This window comes from Adiantum capillus-veneris, chromosome 2 (genome assembly GCF_014529385.1).
Source record: "Adiantum capillus-veneris isolate H3 chromosome 2, ASM1452938v2, whole genome shotgun sequence".
Lineage (NCBI taxonomy): Eukaryota > Viridiplantae > Streptophyta > Polypodiopsida > Polypodiales > Pteridaceae > Adiantum > Adiantum capillus-veneris.
In genome coordinates, this window is record NC_140932.1 from 135,907,273 (window position 1) to 135,923,766 (window position 16,494).

At 43.1% G+C, this 16,494-nt stretch overlaps 1 protein-coding gene and 1 pseudogene across 1 annotated transcript in view; both read right to left on the reverse strand.

The window, feature by feature from the left end:
* Nucleotides 1-3,586: 3,586 nt before the first annotated feature.
* LOC147463700 (2-oxoglutarate (2OG) and Fe(II)-dependent oxygenase superfamily protein) overlaps nucleotides 3,587-16,494 on the reverse strand; it is a 119,771-nt gene continuing 106,863 nt past the window's right edge. The window contains exon 13 of the mRNA XM_086490335.1: nucleotides 3,587-4,434. Coding sequence (XP_086346461.1) covers nucleotides 4,294-4,434 — 141 coding nt within the window. The 3' untranslated portion in view covers nucleotides 3,587-4,293. The remainder of the gene's footprint in view (nucleotides 4,435-16,494) is intronic.
* LOC147463701 (uncharacterized) lies at nucleotides 9,063-16,488 on the reverse strand (annotated as a pseudogene).

A 16,494-nucleotide genomic window follows, 5' to 3' on the forward strand; every position in this document is an offset into this window, starting at 1 on the left:
TATGGTCTATCCTTGCAAAAAGCAAATTTCCTATAGTTTCTTTGAAGCTAAATTAAATTTTCCAAGGTCTTATGCACAAAGTGTTGGATGAATGGTCCCCAAAGAGTTGGTCTAACTGTAAAGCTTTGGCCTCTCAAACTACGGCTTGTGGGTTCAAATCCCCTGTTGGGTCACACTCTAGAGGGACACCTTGTGCTCACCTGGTGTTCACGTTGCTAGGGCTCTTTCCCTTGGACACTTGAGTGCATCCTCCTCTTGGGGTGGGTCGCCCAAGGAGGAGGTTCCTAGCTAGTTGCTACGAGTTCTCTCCATTGTTCCCAGCACGTGGTGCATCAATTAGGTGGCCATGGTGATGCCTATGCATGGATCTTGCCCGATGGTACACGGCCCTTGACCGACCATGTAACATGGCTAATATTTGGAAGGGATGCACCTCCCCTTGTGGGCCCTCTGGTTGTCGAAAAAAAAGTGTTGGATGAATGTTGGTTTTAAAACATTGTACATTACACTATCATTAATAGTCTCATAATCTTCAAGATGCTCATTTTTGTATGTGGATTTGCAAACCACAAGTGAAGCATGTTTCTAGCGTGCTAGGGGCAAGAGCCTCAATGTTTGGGTATGTTTTTTTTAGCTATGGAGATAAGGAAATGATGGGTTCAAGTGGATACCTTCAAATCATTGTTTCCTCTTCAATGCTAAATCTTGAAATCGAAAAAACCAAAACAATAATGTTTACCTTTGCACCCATTTCATTAGCATCCTCTCTCTCTCTCTCTCTCTCTCTCTCTCTCTCTCACACACACACACACACACACACACACACACACACACACACACACACACACACACACACACACACACACACACACACACGCGCGCAAACAAACACACCTTTTTTATTTTATTGGCACACCATCTTAATTCTATTAACATTTCTTATGCTTGTGTAAACATTGCACAACATAACATTAGCACTAGCATTATGAGTGAGTTGCATAAAGTGCTACCAGCTTATATTAATAGCTTTCTAGCTCACCAAAGAACTAATGATTCAAAGAGAGGACTTATGAAAACAAATGCACTTAATTTTAATTTTCCTAAAGCAAAGGTAGACACTTTGTCCTTATGAAAGGGCAAACTATCTATCAATGCGCATCACTAAAATGTCACAATCTTCCTTCCGTGATGTTGCATTACTCATGTTTAAAATGATGATCTTCAATATTGCTACACTATAGATGCTTATCGTGATAAAATCCACTTGCACATCATGCATACACCCCACAACGGTTTCTTAAGGATTATGTAGATTCTAGATTTTTGCTATATTTCTAGCTGTGTCAAGGTTGTGGCTCCTTGTAAAAGCCAGAATATGGTCCTCAACATGGTGTTTATACATGAACAATTTGATGCTCATGACAGAGCTTCTACGTGAGCCTTTGCTATATTCGTGTGGGTCTATGTTAATATAAAATAGCTCACTCTAGTGAGCATTCGTATATATTTTTTGAAAAACGAATGTGATATTTGGACTCATTTAAGGTCATAGATATAATTTTATGCCAATTCTAAACGCGATATGACCTTAGTTACTAAGGAAAATTGAGTTACTTTGGTGTCCACCATTAAAAACTTATATACCTTTTCAAATTCGTTCTTTAGGTATGATGGAACTCAACCACCCAAATGAGAGATTATCACAAATGAAATGTATACAAGTAATTCTTAAGAAGATGTATAAAATAGTTCACATGACTTGAATATCAACTATTAATCCTTGTTTGAAGAGATTTTGAACTAAAGACTCTTGTTGCTTCAGTGGTCTCTTTATTGAAAGATTCAAACCTTTATGTACAAACGGTAAAGTGAAAAGTTTCCATCAAATTACTAGGTGAATTTTGCAAAGCACAAGCAAAGAAATTAAATGGATGCTAGATATGGTGAGGAAAATTATGAAGATAAGAAGGTTAAAGGTTACCCACTTCTTGGCACAAGATTATGAAAATAGACATTACATGTTCTTGTAAGCATATGCTGCAAAGTCTTCCATAACAATTTAGACATAGACGTATGTCATGTCCAACCATACTCATACTTCAGGGACATTGTCTCATTGTTGACTATGAATATCCCTTAAAGAAAATCTCATCTATAGAAAATGCATGTTTAAAGGCGTTGAGTTGTTAGATGTAACACATCCCTAACATGTTCGATTGCAAGCTAGCTTTAGTGAAAATTGTGGTAGAAAAAAAAAGAGGAATGATGAGAGATGCAAAACAAGCCTTTTCCCACCACAAACCAAAGGTTGTATACTTCAAATAAAATGGTAGGAAATAGCTTTGTTAAGGGCCTCTCTCAAAACATCATTGACTCCAGCATTGAAATTTTTTTGTTCTTGCTACATAAGTATACTCTAGTACAACAGATTAATTGCATGCTTACATTCCAATTCAACATTGTTGTTTTCTAGAGCACCTATGAATTATGAGTTAATTATTACATTTCCTTTTGCCAAGGAAGTATAAGTGCAATTGTGATTGCTTATGACATCATCAAAAAAATTTGTGCTACTGAGTCCACCTTCAAAGTTAGGTTTGAATTACATTTTTAAACCTAAGTCAAGCCCAAAAAATCTATTGTTTTTGAACAATTTTCATAAAATTGGCATTATATCCCCCTAAAACATAGCTTAATGACCTCTAAAGTGCTACTCAACCAGCAGAGGTAGTTCTAAAGGTGTTTCTATGCTTCTAAAAAATGGTAAGCCTATCTATTGAAAGTTATGGCCTCTTTATGAAAAAATCTCTGTGTTGATTTGCTAGTAAATCATTTTGATGAATATTTTGGAAGTGTTCTCTCTTATTTTTCCCACATGAAGTGTGGTGTTAGCTTTGAACTAAAGGAAAAACTTCTACAAGCACATACATATGATGGTAATAATTGATTTTTTTCCAAAACCTTGAAAGGATGCTTTAATGTCCTGTTAGATTACCAAACTAGTGCTATGAGACAAATCAATGTACATATGCGATATATCCTCTGTCATCCCCAAAAAGGAAAAGTTGAACTGAAAGTAAAGACTATAGCCAAAGCTAACTAATAAACTTGTGATTAGGGGGTTATAATGAGTTATGACTGTGATGATGGAGGAAGGGATCTACCATTAAGGGATCAAAATGGACTAGTTTGTGTAGTCTTTGTTTGTGAAAACATCTGAATTACATTTACATATATGGAAGTCTCTTATCAGCTATATGGAGAGGGAATTACAAGAGCTTGGCTAGCACAGTTCTGTAATACAAAAGGGTACAATTGTACGTCACTTGGGATATCCTATGGTTAACCTTCTTGAATCTGTTCATGCTTAGGATGATTGGGTTTACATACGAAACTATTGTCATGGCCATACTGTCTAGTAAAAGGAAAAAAATGGCTTGCATATGCAGCCACCAAAATTTAGAATGTGAAAATGGGCATCTTTGTGTTAGTGTGTGGCATTCTAAAATTACTTTCAAAGGAAAAACGTTTCTATTGTGAGTTATGGTGGGGGCTTGCCTTTGACAACAAGCTTTACACGAAGAAATATTTCCAATGGCTTCTGTTACTTTTGCCGAACTTGTCTAGAAATTAGTAGATACATATTTACATATTGCTTGGCCGCTCGCCAAATGTGGAGTTGAATATCTTTAGTTTGGCAGGCACTTACAGGACAATACTTATCACCAGGACTGGCTATTTGGTTGCAAAAATTGTGGGACAAATGATTCAACAAACAATATACATTTTACTTTCTATCAATGGTTGGGCCTTTCACATAATTGATCCATGCGCAATGTCTTTCTTTTCGATGCTTCGTAAGGAGTGTGAGGACATATCATGCGCATTTTTGTGGCTTGCTACTGTGATGGATCTCTTTGTTGATAGATGGACAAGTCATTCGCAAGGAGCGAGCTCTTCCATGGCTACATGCTATACAAACGGTTCCTACTTGTTTCTTGATTTGATCTAATCAATCAGAAAAAAAACAGAGGACTATCTCTATATAACATGCAATGCCACTGGCATGCTTCCCATATTTTGCGACTTAGAAGCCAAAGAAACATATGGCTACCAAGATATCCTTTTTCAGTTCATAAATCCTTTTTCTCACCAGTCATCATGAAGATGACTCAATATTTCTGAGCACTCTTTGAAACATAAAGAACGTTACATTCCTGAAAACTTCCAGCATATTCAGAATAACAACTATGCTTTCCGACTAAATAATATGATCCACTGCTCGGCTTCCTGCTAGTAAGAGAAGTTGGTGCTGACTTTGCTAACAAGATGCTCTCCATATATGACTGGCTTTGTTGATCTGCTTATGTTAGTACTGGCTTGTGTTTTGTCCATGCAAAATTCAAATGGCTCTATCACCGCATCAAAATTTGGCTGCCATGGAAAATGTGTATCAAACCTACATTCCTAGAAAATCAATTTTGTCTGCATACCTATCAGGTACCTTTCCTGAGATGGTATGATCTCTCTCTCTCTCTCTCTCTCTCATGGGTTACGATGTGCTTTAGGCCAGATTCGCACATCTTCACACCAGCTTGGGATTGAGACAGGTAGATTCAGAGGCATACCAGCAGACAGTAGGATATGTCAGTTATGCCATGCAGAGCCAGAGACAGAGTTTCACTACATATGTCGCTGCACAGTCTACTATGAGATACGGGGACGCATTCATTGTCTATTCAGAGATGGTTTTGACTCATTAGATAGAGTCATGAGATATCAGGATCAAAGATGTCTCGGATTATTCCTACTTGAGATTCAAAGACATAGAGACACTCTATTGAATGGGCAAAGACAGAGACAGTCCCAGAGACGCATCTCAGATTTCTTCAGTCTGAGTACCACAGAGGCAGAGGGGACACCACCACCACAGAGCTCGGTTCCCACCCATACACACACCAGCGGTACTCTCATTGATCGAGCTATAGAGTTAGGGAGATCGAGACGACCGCGAATGAGGAGGGGAGCCACGCAGCACCGGCGGAGATTGCGGCAGAGGATCCACAGGATTCTAGCACGACACCCAGAGTGTCGATCAGGATAGGCTTCATGCTACTGCCATATTGTATCATGGTGACACTTATCCCCACTTTGTACCCTTATGGCATGATACCATTGCTCAGCCTACCAGCCACCCATAGGAGTCGGTAGCACTCCTATCAGTTCTTTGTTTGTAGTTTTCTTTGTTTGTACCCAGACTTGGTACTAGACTCATCATTGTAATCAGTTGGTCTCATAGGTCATTTTGGCCTTTTGTAGACGTTAATATATCATTTCATTTCATTTCTCTCTCTCTCTCTCTCTCTCTCTCTCTCTCTCTCTCTGCTTGCAAGAAAAGGAGGCTGATTTCTCAAGAACAGTGGCTGCTTTTGTACAGGACTGAAGTACAAAGCATGCTCTAAGGCAACATCTAACAAAACCATGTACAACTAGCCATACGGACAAGAACTGAAAAACTGGATATGCGGAAAATGTTAGGGGAAAAAACCCCTAAGAGAGTGAAAAGTGCTGTGACCAATGAAGGAAGAGAGAGGATGACAGCTGCTTCTGAAAGATAGGCACTCCCCACCAAAAGTACTCGCTGTGGCTGCCCTGCAAAATAAACAGAAAGCCAATGATAGTATCAGTTAGTAACGAACTTGCTGCCAAGGCAGCTACGTGACGTCGGGCAAAAGCCCACCTACTAGCCCTTGATCTGAGGAGGCACAAAGAGAAGTAATAGTCGATGATGAAGATGATAGACAAGAAGCAACTGGTCTACTACTGCAAGTGAGGGCGAAGAAGGAAAGACGTTCTCCGGTTGGAATGAACGAGGTGAGGAGGGGAGCGCACAACGAGGCGGGAAGAGGGAGGCTGTGGGCGATGGCGAAAACAGAGCGGGGAGGGATGCACGAAGTAGCAGTAGCGAGCATAGTTCCTTGCAAAAATCCAAATGTTGCTATACGAGTTTTTGCCAAATGCATTTTTGTTGATTACAGTCTTGAAAGCAAAGGTCACAGCTTATACCATCCGTAAACAAAACATATCTTGGTTTCACAAGATATATTTGTGGAAGATTATGTTTACCCTTTGTTATCATGTATCAACGAAAATAATGCATGCTCACACTGCACAGGACATTTATGACTCGTTACCTCTTTTTATTGGTGGAAACTTGAATGTAAGTTCCAATGAGGCACATTGTAATGGGAGAGCACCACTTGCCAATAGAAAAGAACATACGAGACAACTTTAAATACTTCAAAACAACTGAATTGAGAGAGAGAGAGAGAGAGAGAGAGAGAGAGAGAGAGAGAGAGAGAGAGAGAGAGAGAGAGAGAGAGAAATGAAATGAAATGATATATTAACGTCTACAAAAGGCCAAAATGACCTATGAGACCAACTGATTACAATGATGAGTCTAGTACCAAGTCTGGGTACAAACAAAGAAACTGATAGGAGTGCTACCGACTCCTATGGGTGGCTGGTAGGCTGATCAATGGTATCATGCCATAAAGGTACAAAGTGGGGATAAGTGTCACCATGATACAATATAGCAGTAGTATGAAGCCTATCCTGATCGACACTTTGGGTGTCGTGCTAGAATCTTGTGGATCCTCTGCCGCAATCTCCTCCGGTGCTGCGTGGCTCCCCTCCTTAGTCGCGGTCCTCTCGATCTCCCTAACTCAATAGCTCGGTCAATGAGAGTACCACTGGTGTGTGTATGGGTGGGAACCGAGCCTTGTGGTGGTGGTGGCCCCTCTGCCTCTGTGGTACTCGGACTGAAGAAATCTGAGATGCGTCTCTGTCTATGCCCTCTCAATAGAGAGTCTCTATGTCTCTGTATCTCAAGTAGAAATAATTTGAGACATCTCTGATCCTGATATCTCATGACTCTATCTAACGAGTCAAAACCATCTCCGAATAAACAGTGAAAGCGTCCCCGTATCTCATAGTAGATTGTGCAATGACATATGTAGTGAAACTTTGTCTCTGGCTTTGCATGGCATAAATGACATATCCTACTGTCTGCTGGTATGCCTCTGAATCTACATGTCTCAACCCAAGCTGGTGTGAAGATATGCGTATCTGGCCTATGGCACATCGTAACCTATGGCCAGTACTAACATGATGTGTGTCCATGTAGCTGGGCCGTGTGACAAATCTATCTGTCGTGAGTTGGAGAAGATGCTCTCTATAGAAAGCCCTCTTCGTACCCAGCTCCCGTGATGGCTCTATCCATGTCCTCCTAGTATCAAGCTGGATAAGATCCTGCCGAATGAGTCTAGTAATCTCCATCCGTGTAAGAGCCAAAGATGGTGCATTAAGAGAATACTCATAGATACCAAGGGCCTCTCCATATTACTCCATCCAGCACTGTCAACAGATGGTCCCCAAACCTGAACCCCGTAGTGCATAACTGAAGCGACCAAAGTTTCGAAGAGCCAGAGCTTTGTTCGAGGATCCTGAAACTGAACCTGCGAACAAATCCTCTCTAAACCACCTAGGGCTGCATAGGCATGAGTCAATGTAGTGTCTGCTGCCACTTTCAGTGTGAACCTCGGTCCACTAAAGACCACCCCAAGATATGTGTATGCATCAGTGTACTCCATACTGTCCTGACCATATGTGAATGTAGGTGCTGATCTCTTGACCCACTGTGGCGTGGTATTAATTACCATCACCTTGGTTTTACCAAGGTTGACAGACAATCCACTATCCCCTGCAAAAGTATACAATGCGTCCAAATGTCTCTGCGTACCTCTGGTGAGTCTGATATCAACACGATATCGTCAGCATACAATAAAAGAGGGATCCATGTCCTTGCAAGCTGAGCACCTCTATCTCCTCCTCTGTCATTATAATCAAAGACCTCATCAACATACATACCAAATAAAGTAGAGGACAACGGGCATCCCTGTTTCACTCCGATAGTGGAGTGAACTATGTCAGCTATCCCCTCTAGGGTGCGTACATGACCCTCACTTAACTATACAATGCCATAATCCCCCATATCAGCTCTGTGGGTATCCCCAATTCCATAAGTCGGCGCATCAATCTGACCCTTGGTACTGTGTCAAAAGCTTTGCAGAAGTCCACAAAGCTACAATATATCCGTCTACCATGTGCCCGACCCTCCTCAATGATAGCTCTGAGTGTAAAGACACGATCCAGTGTGGAGAAACCCCTCCTGAAACCAGCTTGTCCAGGTGCCTGTATGCCCAAAGTCTCTGCCCAACTGCTCAGCCTATGCTCAAGGATGGATGCACACAACCGTGCCAATGTGTGTCCTACCATGATGGTCTCTTGTCTTGAAGATAGGTACATAGTAGACAATCTCCAAGACTCAGGAAAGCCCTCACACATGACACTGTTGAACAACCGTGCAAGCATCTCTGCCAAGAAGAGAGAGAAGAAGAAGAAGAAGAAGAACTTTACCGTCGTAGGAAACTATCCCAAGAGACCTTGAAGATCTATCGGACGAGGAGAGTTGAACTCAAGACCTGTTATTGGAGAGGGAAATGGCATAACCAATCTACCACACTTGGGTGATAGAAAGGTTATACCATTTTCATCTTTTTGTTAGCGCACACACACACGCACACCCGAAAAGAACCTTAAAGATAAAGCATCTGGTGCCAAAACATTTGCCAATCCTCAGACAAAAATAGCCCTAGAGCTGGCTGTGCTGATCTGCCACTTCATCAGTCACTGTGAATTGCGGACCCACATGTCACATCATCACTTTCGCAGTTTTAAGGTTTTAGTCCTTGATCGCTTTTGTCCACTACAAGGGTTCCCGTCAATGGTCTAAACCCCTATGCCACGTCAACAACTTGTGACATATCCCCCTCTTGAAAGAAGAGCAATCGCCCTCGATTATGCCTACAAAACAAAGGACAAAAACTACCTCAATAGACACAGATTCTATGCACACATCTAGCACTTGCACAAAGATGCACACATCTAGCACTTGCACAAAGACACCAGCCATTGAACAATCGCATCACATTCCTGTCAAAATAAAAAATATGAATCATAATCATTGTGACTTATTTAGCAATCACATCCACACAGCGTTGATTTGTTCATGGATGTCTTCATCTACTAAATCTTGTCACTATCAAATTCACATCCTTTTTCACATTTCATATGGACATGCCAATGACCATCCCCACAAGATAGTACATTCACATAACATGTATCCCATAAATCATTTACTTAATTTACAATAAACACTCAGATGCAAACACTCAATCTAGTCATCTCATCTAGTCTATAACTGTTGATGTACATAGACCACTGTCTAGCCATCTCATCCTTTCCTAACTCTTGATGCAATAAGATTAGTACCCAATCATCTCATCCAGAAAGAACTCTTGAAGCACTATCATTTAGCCATCACATCTAGATCTCACCGATCTCTAGCAGATGTCTAGATGCACTAAATTCATGATATCAATCATCAAACAAAATGGTGCAGACATTTCATCTTTCAACACATAGTCAAACATTACACACATGAAAAAGTACGATGTCAAGTTTGACAGTTACGCAGGATGGAGAGATATCTCCAAGGCAATGTCTGTTATCAGACAGTTTGAAGTTGCTTTTGCCAACGGAAACTTTACCGAAAAATCCAAGTTGCGTCATGTTGGGATGTATCTCAAGGAGACTGTAAGCAATTGGTGGTTGGCCAAGATTCTGGAAGGTACTCAAGCCAGAACATGGACACCGTTCAAAGCTGAATTTTATGAACAATTACTTTTGCCTGACTTCGAGAAGGACATCCAGAAGGAATGGGATTGGCTCGCCCAGAAGGAACATGAAAAAGTCATTGCCTATGTTGACAAGTATTGGTCGGTTCTTCTGAAAGTCGCCCCTTTTTATGAAGATTTTCGACGAGGAAAAAATGCAAAATTTCGAAGCATGCCTTCAACCACAGCTTCGAAAGAGTATGAAGGTGTATCCCCACAATATCCTTCAGCAAATGATGGAGTCGGCAATTTTAGCTGAGGATCTACACTCGACTCGTACCCCTTTCATCTAGACATGCCAATGACCATCCCCACAAGATAGTACATTCACAGAACATGTATCCCACAAATCATTTACTTAGTTCACACTTAACACTCAGATGCAAACACTCAATCTAGTCATCTCATCTAGTCTAGAACTGTTGATGTACATAGACCATTGTCTAGCCATCTCATCCAGATAGAACTCTTGAAGCACTAGGATCACATTCATGACTTATTTAGCCATCACATCTAGATCTCACCGATGTCTAGATGCACTAAATTCATGATATCAATCATCAACCAAAATGGTGCAGACATTGCATCTTTCAACACATAGTCAAATAATGCACACATAAAAAAGTACGATGTCAAGTTTGACAGTTACACAGGACAGAGAGATAGCTCAAGGCAATGTCTTTTATCAGACAGTTTGAAGTTGCTTTTGCCAACGGAAACTTTATCGAAAAATCCAAGTTGCGTCATGTTGGGATGTATCTCAAGGAGACGGCAAGCAATTGGTGGTTGGTCAAGATTCTGGAAGGTACTCAAGCCAGAACATGGACTCCGTTCAAAGCTGAATTTTATGAACAATTACTTTTGCCTGACTTCGAGAAGGACATCCGGAAGGAATGGGATTGGCTCGCCCAGAAGAAACATGAGAAAGTCATTGCCTATGTTGACAAGTATTGGTCGGTTCTTCTGAAAGTCGCCCCTTTTCATGAAGATTTTCGACCAGGAAAAAATGCAAAATTTCGAAGCATGCCTTCAACCACAGCTTCGAAAGAGTATGAAGGTGTATCCCCATGATACCCTTCAGCAGATGATGGAGTCAACAATTTTAGCTGAGGAACTACACTCCACTCGTACCCCTTTCATATAGACATGCCAATGACCATCCCCACAAGATAGTACATTCACAGAACATGTATTCCACAAATCATTTACTTAGTTCACACTAAACACTCAGATGCAAACACTCAATCTAGTCATCTCATCTAGTCTAGAACTGTTGATGCACATAGACCATTGTCTAGCCATCTCATCCTTTCCTAACTCTTGATACAATAAGATTAGTATCCAATCATCTCATCCAGATAGAACTCTTGAAGCACTAGGATCACATTCATGACTTATTTAGCCATCACATCTAGCTCTCACCGATCTCTAGTAGATGTCTAGTTGCACTAAATTCATGATATCAATCATCAAACAAAATGGTGCAGACATTTTATCTTTCAACACATAGTCAAACAATACATACATGCAAAAGTACGATGTCAAGTTTATAGTTACACAGGACGGAGAGATATCTCCAAGGCAATGTCTTTTATCAGATAGTTTGAAGTTGCTTTTGCCAACGGAAACTTTACCGAAAAATCCAAGTTGCGTCATGTTGGGATGTATCTCAAGGAGATGGCAAGCAATTGGTTCTGGAAGGTACTCAAGCCAGAACATGGACTCCATTTAAAGCTAAATTTTATGAACAATTACTTTTGCCCGACTTCGAGAAGGATATCCGAAAGGAATGGGATTGGCTCGCCCAAAAGGAACATGAGAAAGTCAATGCCTGTGTTGACAAGTATCGGTCGGTTCTTTTGAAAGTCATCGCTTTCATGAAGATTTTCGACGAGGAAAAGATGCAAAATTTCGAAGCATGCCTTCAACCACAGCTTCGAAAGAGTATGAAGGTGTGTCCCCATGATACCCTTCAGCAGATGATGGAGTCCGCAATTTTAGCTGAGAATCTACACTCCACTCGTACCCCAAGGAGGATGGAACAAAACACGCACCGTGCAAGACAAAGAGCGGTCTATGATGATCATGGAAACCAAGGTAAAAAGCGTCCTGCTAAGGACCCTGATCAACCTAAGAAGCCAGAAGGCATCACAAAGCGGCTTAAAGAAGGAAGACGTTTCTACTGTGGAGAGAAAGGACACATGAAGCCCGAATGCCCTGTTTGGCAGCAACGGCAGGAACAAGCATCTTCGAAGAAAGAACAAACAAAGAAGGAACCCGTTCCATCAAGTCCTGAGAACTACCAGATTTCTTTCTTTTGTAACCTTCTTCTTCACTTAATAGAAAGATGACTTGTCAAAAGAATGAGACTTATTGTTTGTAGAAGTTGGTAAAGTTGTAAAAAAACAATCATGGATAAAGAACAGCTGTTGGTGAAAGCAACAAGACAAACCGAAAGTGAAACCATAGATATTAGTATCAAGACATGTCCTTTTCAAAGGATCATGACATATCCTTGATTGTGATCAAGACGAGAGTTGAGATCACGGGGTGACCCAAGATCTTACTAGATTACTGGATGTGCATGAAGTGGGAGCCACTTGGATCCGAGGTAGTTTGATTGAAGGGGGATGACTAGGCAAGAATCCTCGGGTTAAAGATCTTTCTTTGAGACCTTAGTATGTACCTAGAGCTTTAATAGTAGAGCTCAAATGAAACGTTAAGTCATTGAGTCTAGTGCAATGCTGCTGCATGAGGGGAGACACTCCACTCCCCGGTAACCAGACCAACAGAAACATGAATAGAAGTCCTGCGGTTATGTCTTTTTGAGTTGTTTCAATTCTTGGCCTTTGAGCTGTTTGTATACAGTTTTAACAGTTCATACCAGTTATCTCACTTCATGCCATGCTCATGAAAACAGCTTTGTACTGACCATAGGGACAGACCCGTTCTAGAAATTTCCTGGAAAATCTAACGCTAAAAATACAGCTCTTTCCTTTTTGCGCACGCGCACTTTTGCACAGACACAGAGAGAAAGAAAGAAAGAAAGAAAGATTTTTTAACGTCTATAAAAGGCCGAAGTCGGCCTATGAGACAAATCAAAGTACATGAGGTGGGTGTCCTCTGTGTATCCGTAAAGGATAAAAGGTACAAAAGTAAAAGTGACTATCCTGTATGATGACTGGGGGAGGAAAGTGATACAAGGGTGGGGATGAACTCCAAAACCGGGAAAAAGATGTAATCCTATATGCTGGGGTAGAATGTAAATCATAAGATGAAATGCTATCCTATCTCTAGCTCCATCCAGTACCATAATCCGGGTGTAGTACAAGATGCATGGGCGGGTAGGGTGTGAGCAGTCCTCGTAAGATGGCTACTGGATCTGCAAAATCCCGAAGGCATCTCTCCTCCAAAGATCTATAGTAGTGCTCCTGGATCTCCTGGATCTCGCTCTGGTGTAGGCGAGGCACCATGCGTCCATGGCTATGTGGGCATCTGCGAGCTCGGACCTCCTTAGCCTGTTGTAGAGTCAATTCTCTTTGGATGGTCGAAGGTGGTGGAGCTGCTATGGTCCTTTGAAAAAAGTCTGTGAGCTGTGTCTGGCGCTCATCTCTTCCAGCTGATGCTACCTGGAGGAGGGAGTCCCGATGCTGTTGTATCTCGAGGAGAAAGCGGCCGAACTGTCGCTGGTCTCTGGAATCAAAAATCTGATGTAGAGTGGGCTGATCTGCAAACAAGGTCGGGTATCTGCCTCTGATCTCCTCATGTGCTCTACATCTGCAAACATAGTGCTCCTCGCTCTCAATCTCTGTTGTGCAAAGTCTACATATCCTCTCTGCTCTGGGGACATGTGTAGCTCGTCCTGTCTCAATCTCTAACTGGTGTGACGACATTCTCAGTTGTCCGATGGCGACCCGTGCTCTATGTGGCATGTAGATATCCATGTATCTTGGTCTCTGGATGAACCCATTTGCTAGGATAGTTAGGAAGTGATCTCTGTAGTATTGCCTCTTCGTGGGGAGAGGCTCTCTAGGTGTGATCCATGTCTCCCTAATGTAGAGCTGCTAGAGGTCCTGTCTGAGAACACGATTCCTCTCAGTGTGTGGGAGGCGTATATGAGGAGAGTCAGGATCATACTCAAAAGGAGGCAGGTGTGTGATGTCCAAACCATGGGATGTAAACCACTTTGTGACTTGTGAGTACCATGCTCTCGTGTCACCCTCCTGATGCAACTGTATTGATGCCTCAAAATCTCTACGGGTGAGTCTGTCTGGTGGGAGCTCTCGTATACGCTGAATGAAACAGATCGTCTAAAAAAGGGTCTCTACTAGCATCGGTGGTGTGGCTAGCTCTGCTATGATGATGTCATGTGGTGCTGAGGGTTTGCTATGGAGCAAACGAGAGATCATAATGATCTGGACGCTCTATCTGTGTCCATAGAGGTGCTGAGAGTCCTGGTGCCCATACTGCCACGGCATACATCATGGCAGGTGTGACTAGAGTGTCATAGAGTCACCCTTTGGTGCGGCGCTCCTAGAAGTGGGCCTGATGGCATCTGCGCTCTAGGGTGGCCAGTGCTGCATATCCCTGTGTAATCCGATCTCGGGCTGCCTGAGCCATGGAAAATCTGCCAGTGGTGCTAGTAAAAGTCACCCCCAAGTAAACGTATGAGTCAACCACCTCGACCTGTCCGCCTACTCTTGTAAGTACTGCTCTACTACGGAGTGTCCTGGAGGTATGGAAGATCATGACCTTGGTCTTGCCAAGGTTCACTGTGAGCCCTCTGTGTGTGCAGAAATCATCTAAGGCTCGTAGGTGGCTCTGTAATCCCTCCTGTGTCTCAGAAACAAGGATGATATCATCAGCATAGAGCATAATGTGGAGTGGTATACCTGCCAAGTCTGAGCCTGTGCTGCCTGCTCGTAGGATGTAATCTGAAATCTTGTCGATGTAGAGACCAAAAAAAGTCGGGGAGAGAGGGCATCCTTGCTTCACACCGATGGTGCTAGCAATGGGATCCGATAGTCCACCAGGGCATCGCACTCTACCTGTGACCTGTGCATATAAAGAATGAATGGCCCATATCATGTCAGAGGGTATTTGTAGCTCCTGAAGGCGCTAAAAGAGTCTGTCTCTGGGGATGGTGTCAAATGCCTTGCGGAAGTCCACAAAGCAGCAGTAGAGTCTCCTCTTTTGCGCCTTCGCTCTGTTTATCAGACAGCGAAGCACGGAAATGTGATCGATAGTCGAGAAAGTGCGTCTGAAACCTGCCCGTCCTGGTGCTCGTATCCTTGATGCCTCTGCATGTGTGCTAAGCTTTGCCTCAAGAACTGCCCCATATAGTTTGGCCAGTGTGTGGCCAATCATGATAGTCCTATAGTTCCCTGGATCCAGGGTGTCGCCAGATTTGTGGATAGGCACAATGGTGTGAATAGTCCACTCCTCTGGTAGTCCCTCAACCAATGCACGGTTGAAGAGACGTGCTTTCAGGGGGGAGAGAGTGTCTGCCGCATAGATCAGGTGCTCGCTCTGTAGGCCGGTATGATCTGCTGAGCGGCCGTGCTGGAGGCGCTGAATGGCCCTCTCCAAGACGCCCAGGTATCTGGTATAGGCGCTCGGCATAGTCATGCCAGGTCTGAGGGTCCTCTAGTGGGGTAGTAGGACGTGGCTCTCTGAGAATCCTCCATGTTGTGGCGCAGTCTGTACTCATGAGAAGGTGGTATAGCTCAAGCTCCTGCTGCTCCTCGAAGGCCCGCCTTTTACAGTGTGCAATGGCCTTCATCTGTCTCCTGACCTCGCTCTCGGGGATCTCCTCCAAGGCTCGTTGAGCCTGCAGCTATCTGTAGAGGTCTCTGCACTCCCTGTCATACCATCTGTTCTGGGGCATGGTCCCAGAGGGTGGGGGTCGGCCACTGTGAGTGGTGTGTGGGAAGCAACTGAGGGCTGAAGTGTGAAGAACTGCGGAGAGTTGGCTAGTGAGTGTAGAGAGTGGTGTATCTGGATCGAGAGCATAGATCCCCTCATACACATGTGATGAATAGACTCTGGCAAGCTCATGTGTGAAATGTATGGTAGTGTGTGACGTGGGTGTGGGTGGTGTATGTGAAATGGGTGAGCCAGTGAAAGAGAGAGCAAGGTATGCGTGGTCAGTCCCAATAGGTAATGGTGGGATGGTGAAGGATGTGAGTAGGTGAGCTGCCTCTCTAAGGCCGATGATGTAATCCACTGTACTACCTCCACCAGATACCGATGGTGGTATGCAAGTCAAGCCTCCAAATGACGGCCATTGCGTCATCCCGTTATAGATAACGAGCTGTGATCCCAAACGGAGTATGTGTCTCCCATATGGTGTGGGCGTGGTGGTATCTCCGAAGGTCCTCTCTGCCTCTGTGTTCTCCAGGGTGGAGAGTAGTTTTGGGTCATCGAAGTCGTAGATGTCACACTGTCTACTTTGTGTCCCGGCGTTGAAATCCCCCATAAGGAAGACTTCCCCTAGTCTGGAGTACTCCATGATCCCCTCCTTGAGACATGTATATGGTGATTGTGTATCATCCTCCTCCTCTCCTACCTGTGTATGGGTCTCCTCTACCCCTGCTCCTTCTGTATATGAAAATCTAGAATCGCTAGGCGCGAAGTAGCAAATGGCAATGTATAGAGTGTGCTCCTCCGATAGCTCAATCCGTATCCACATGTAGCG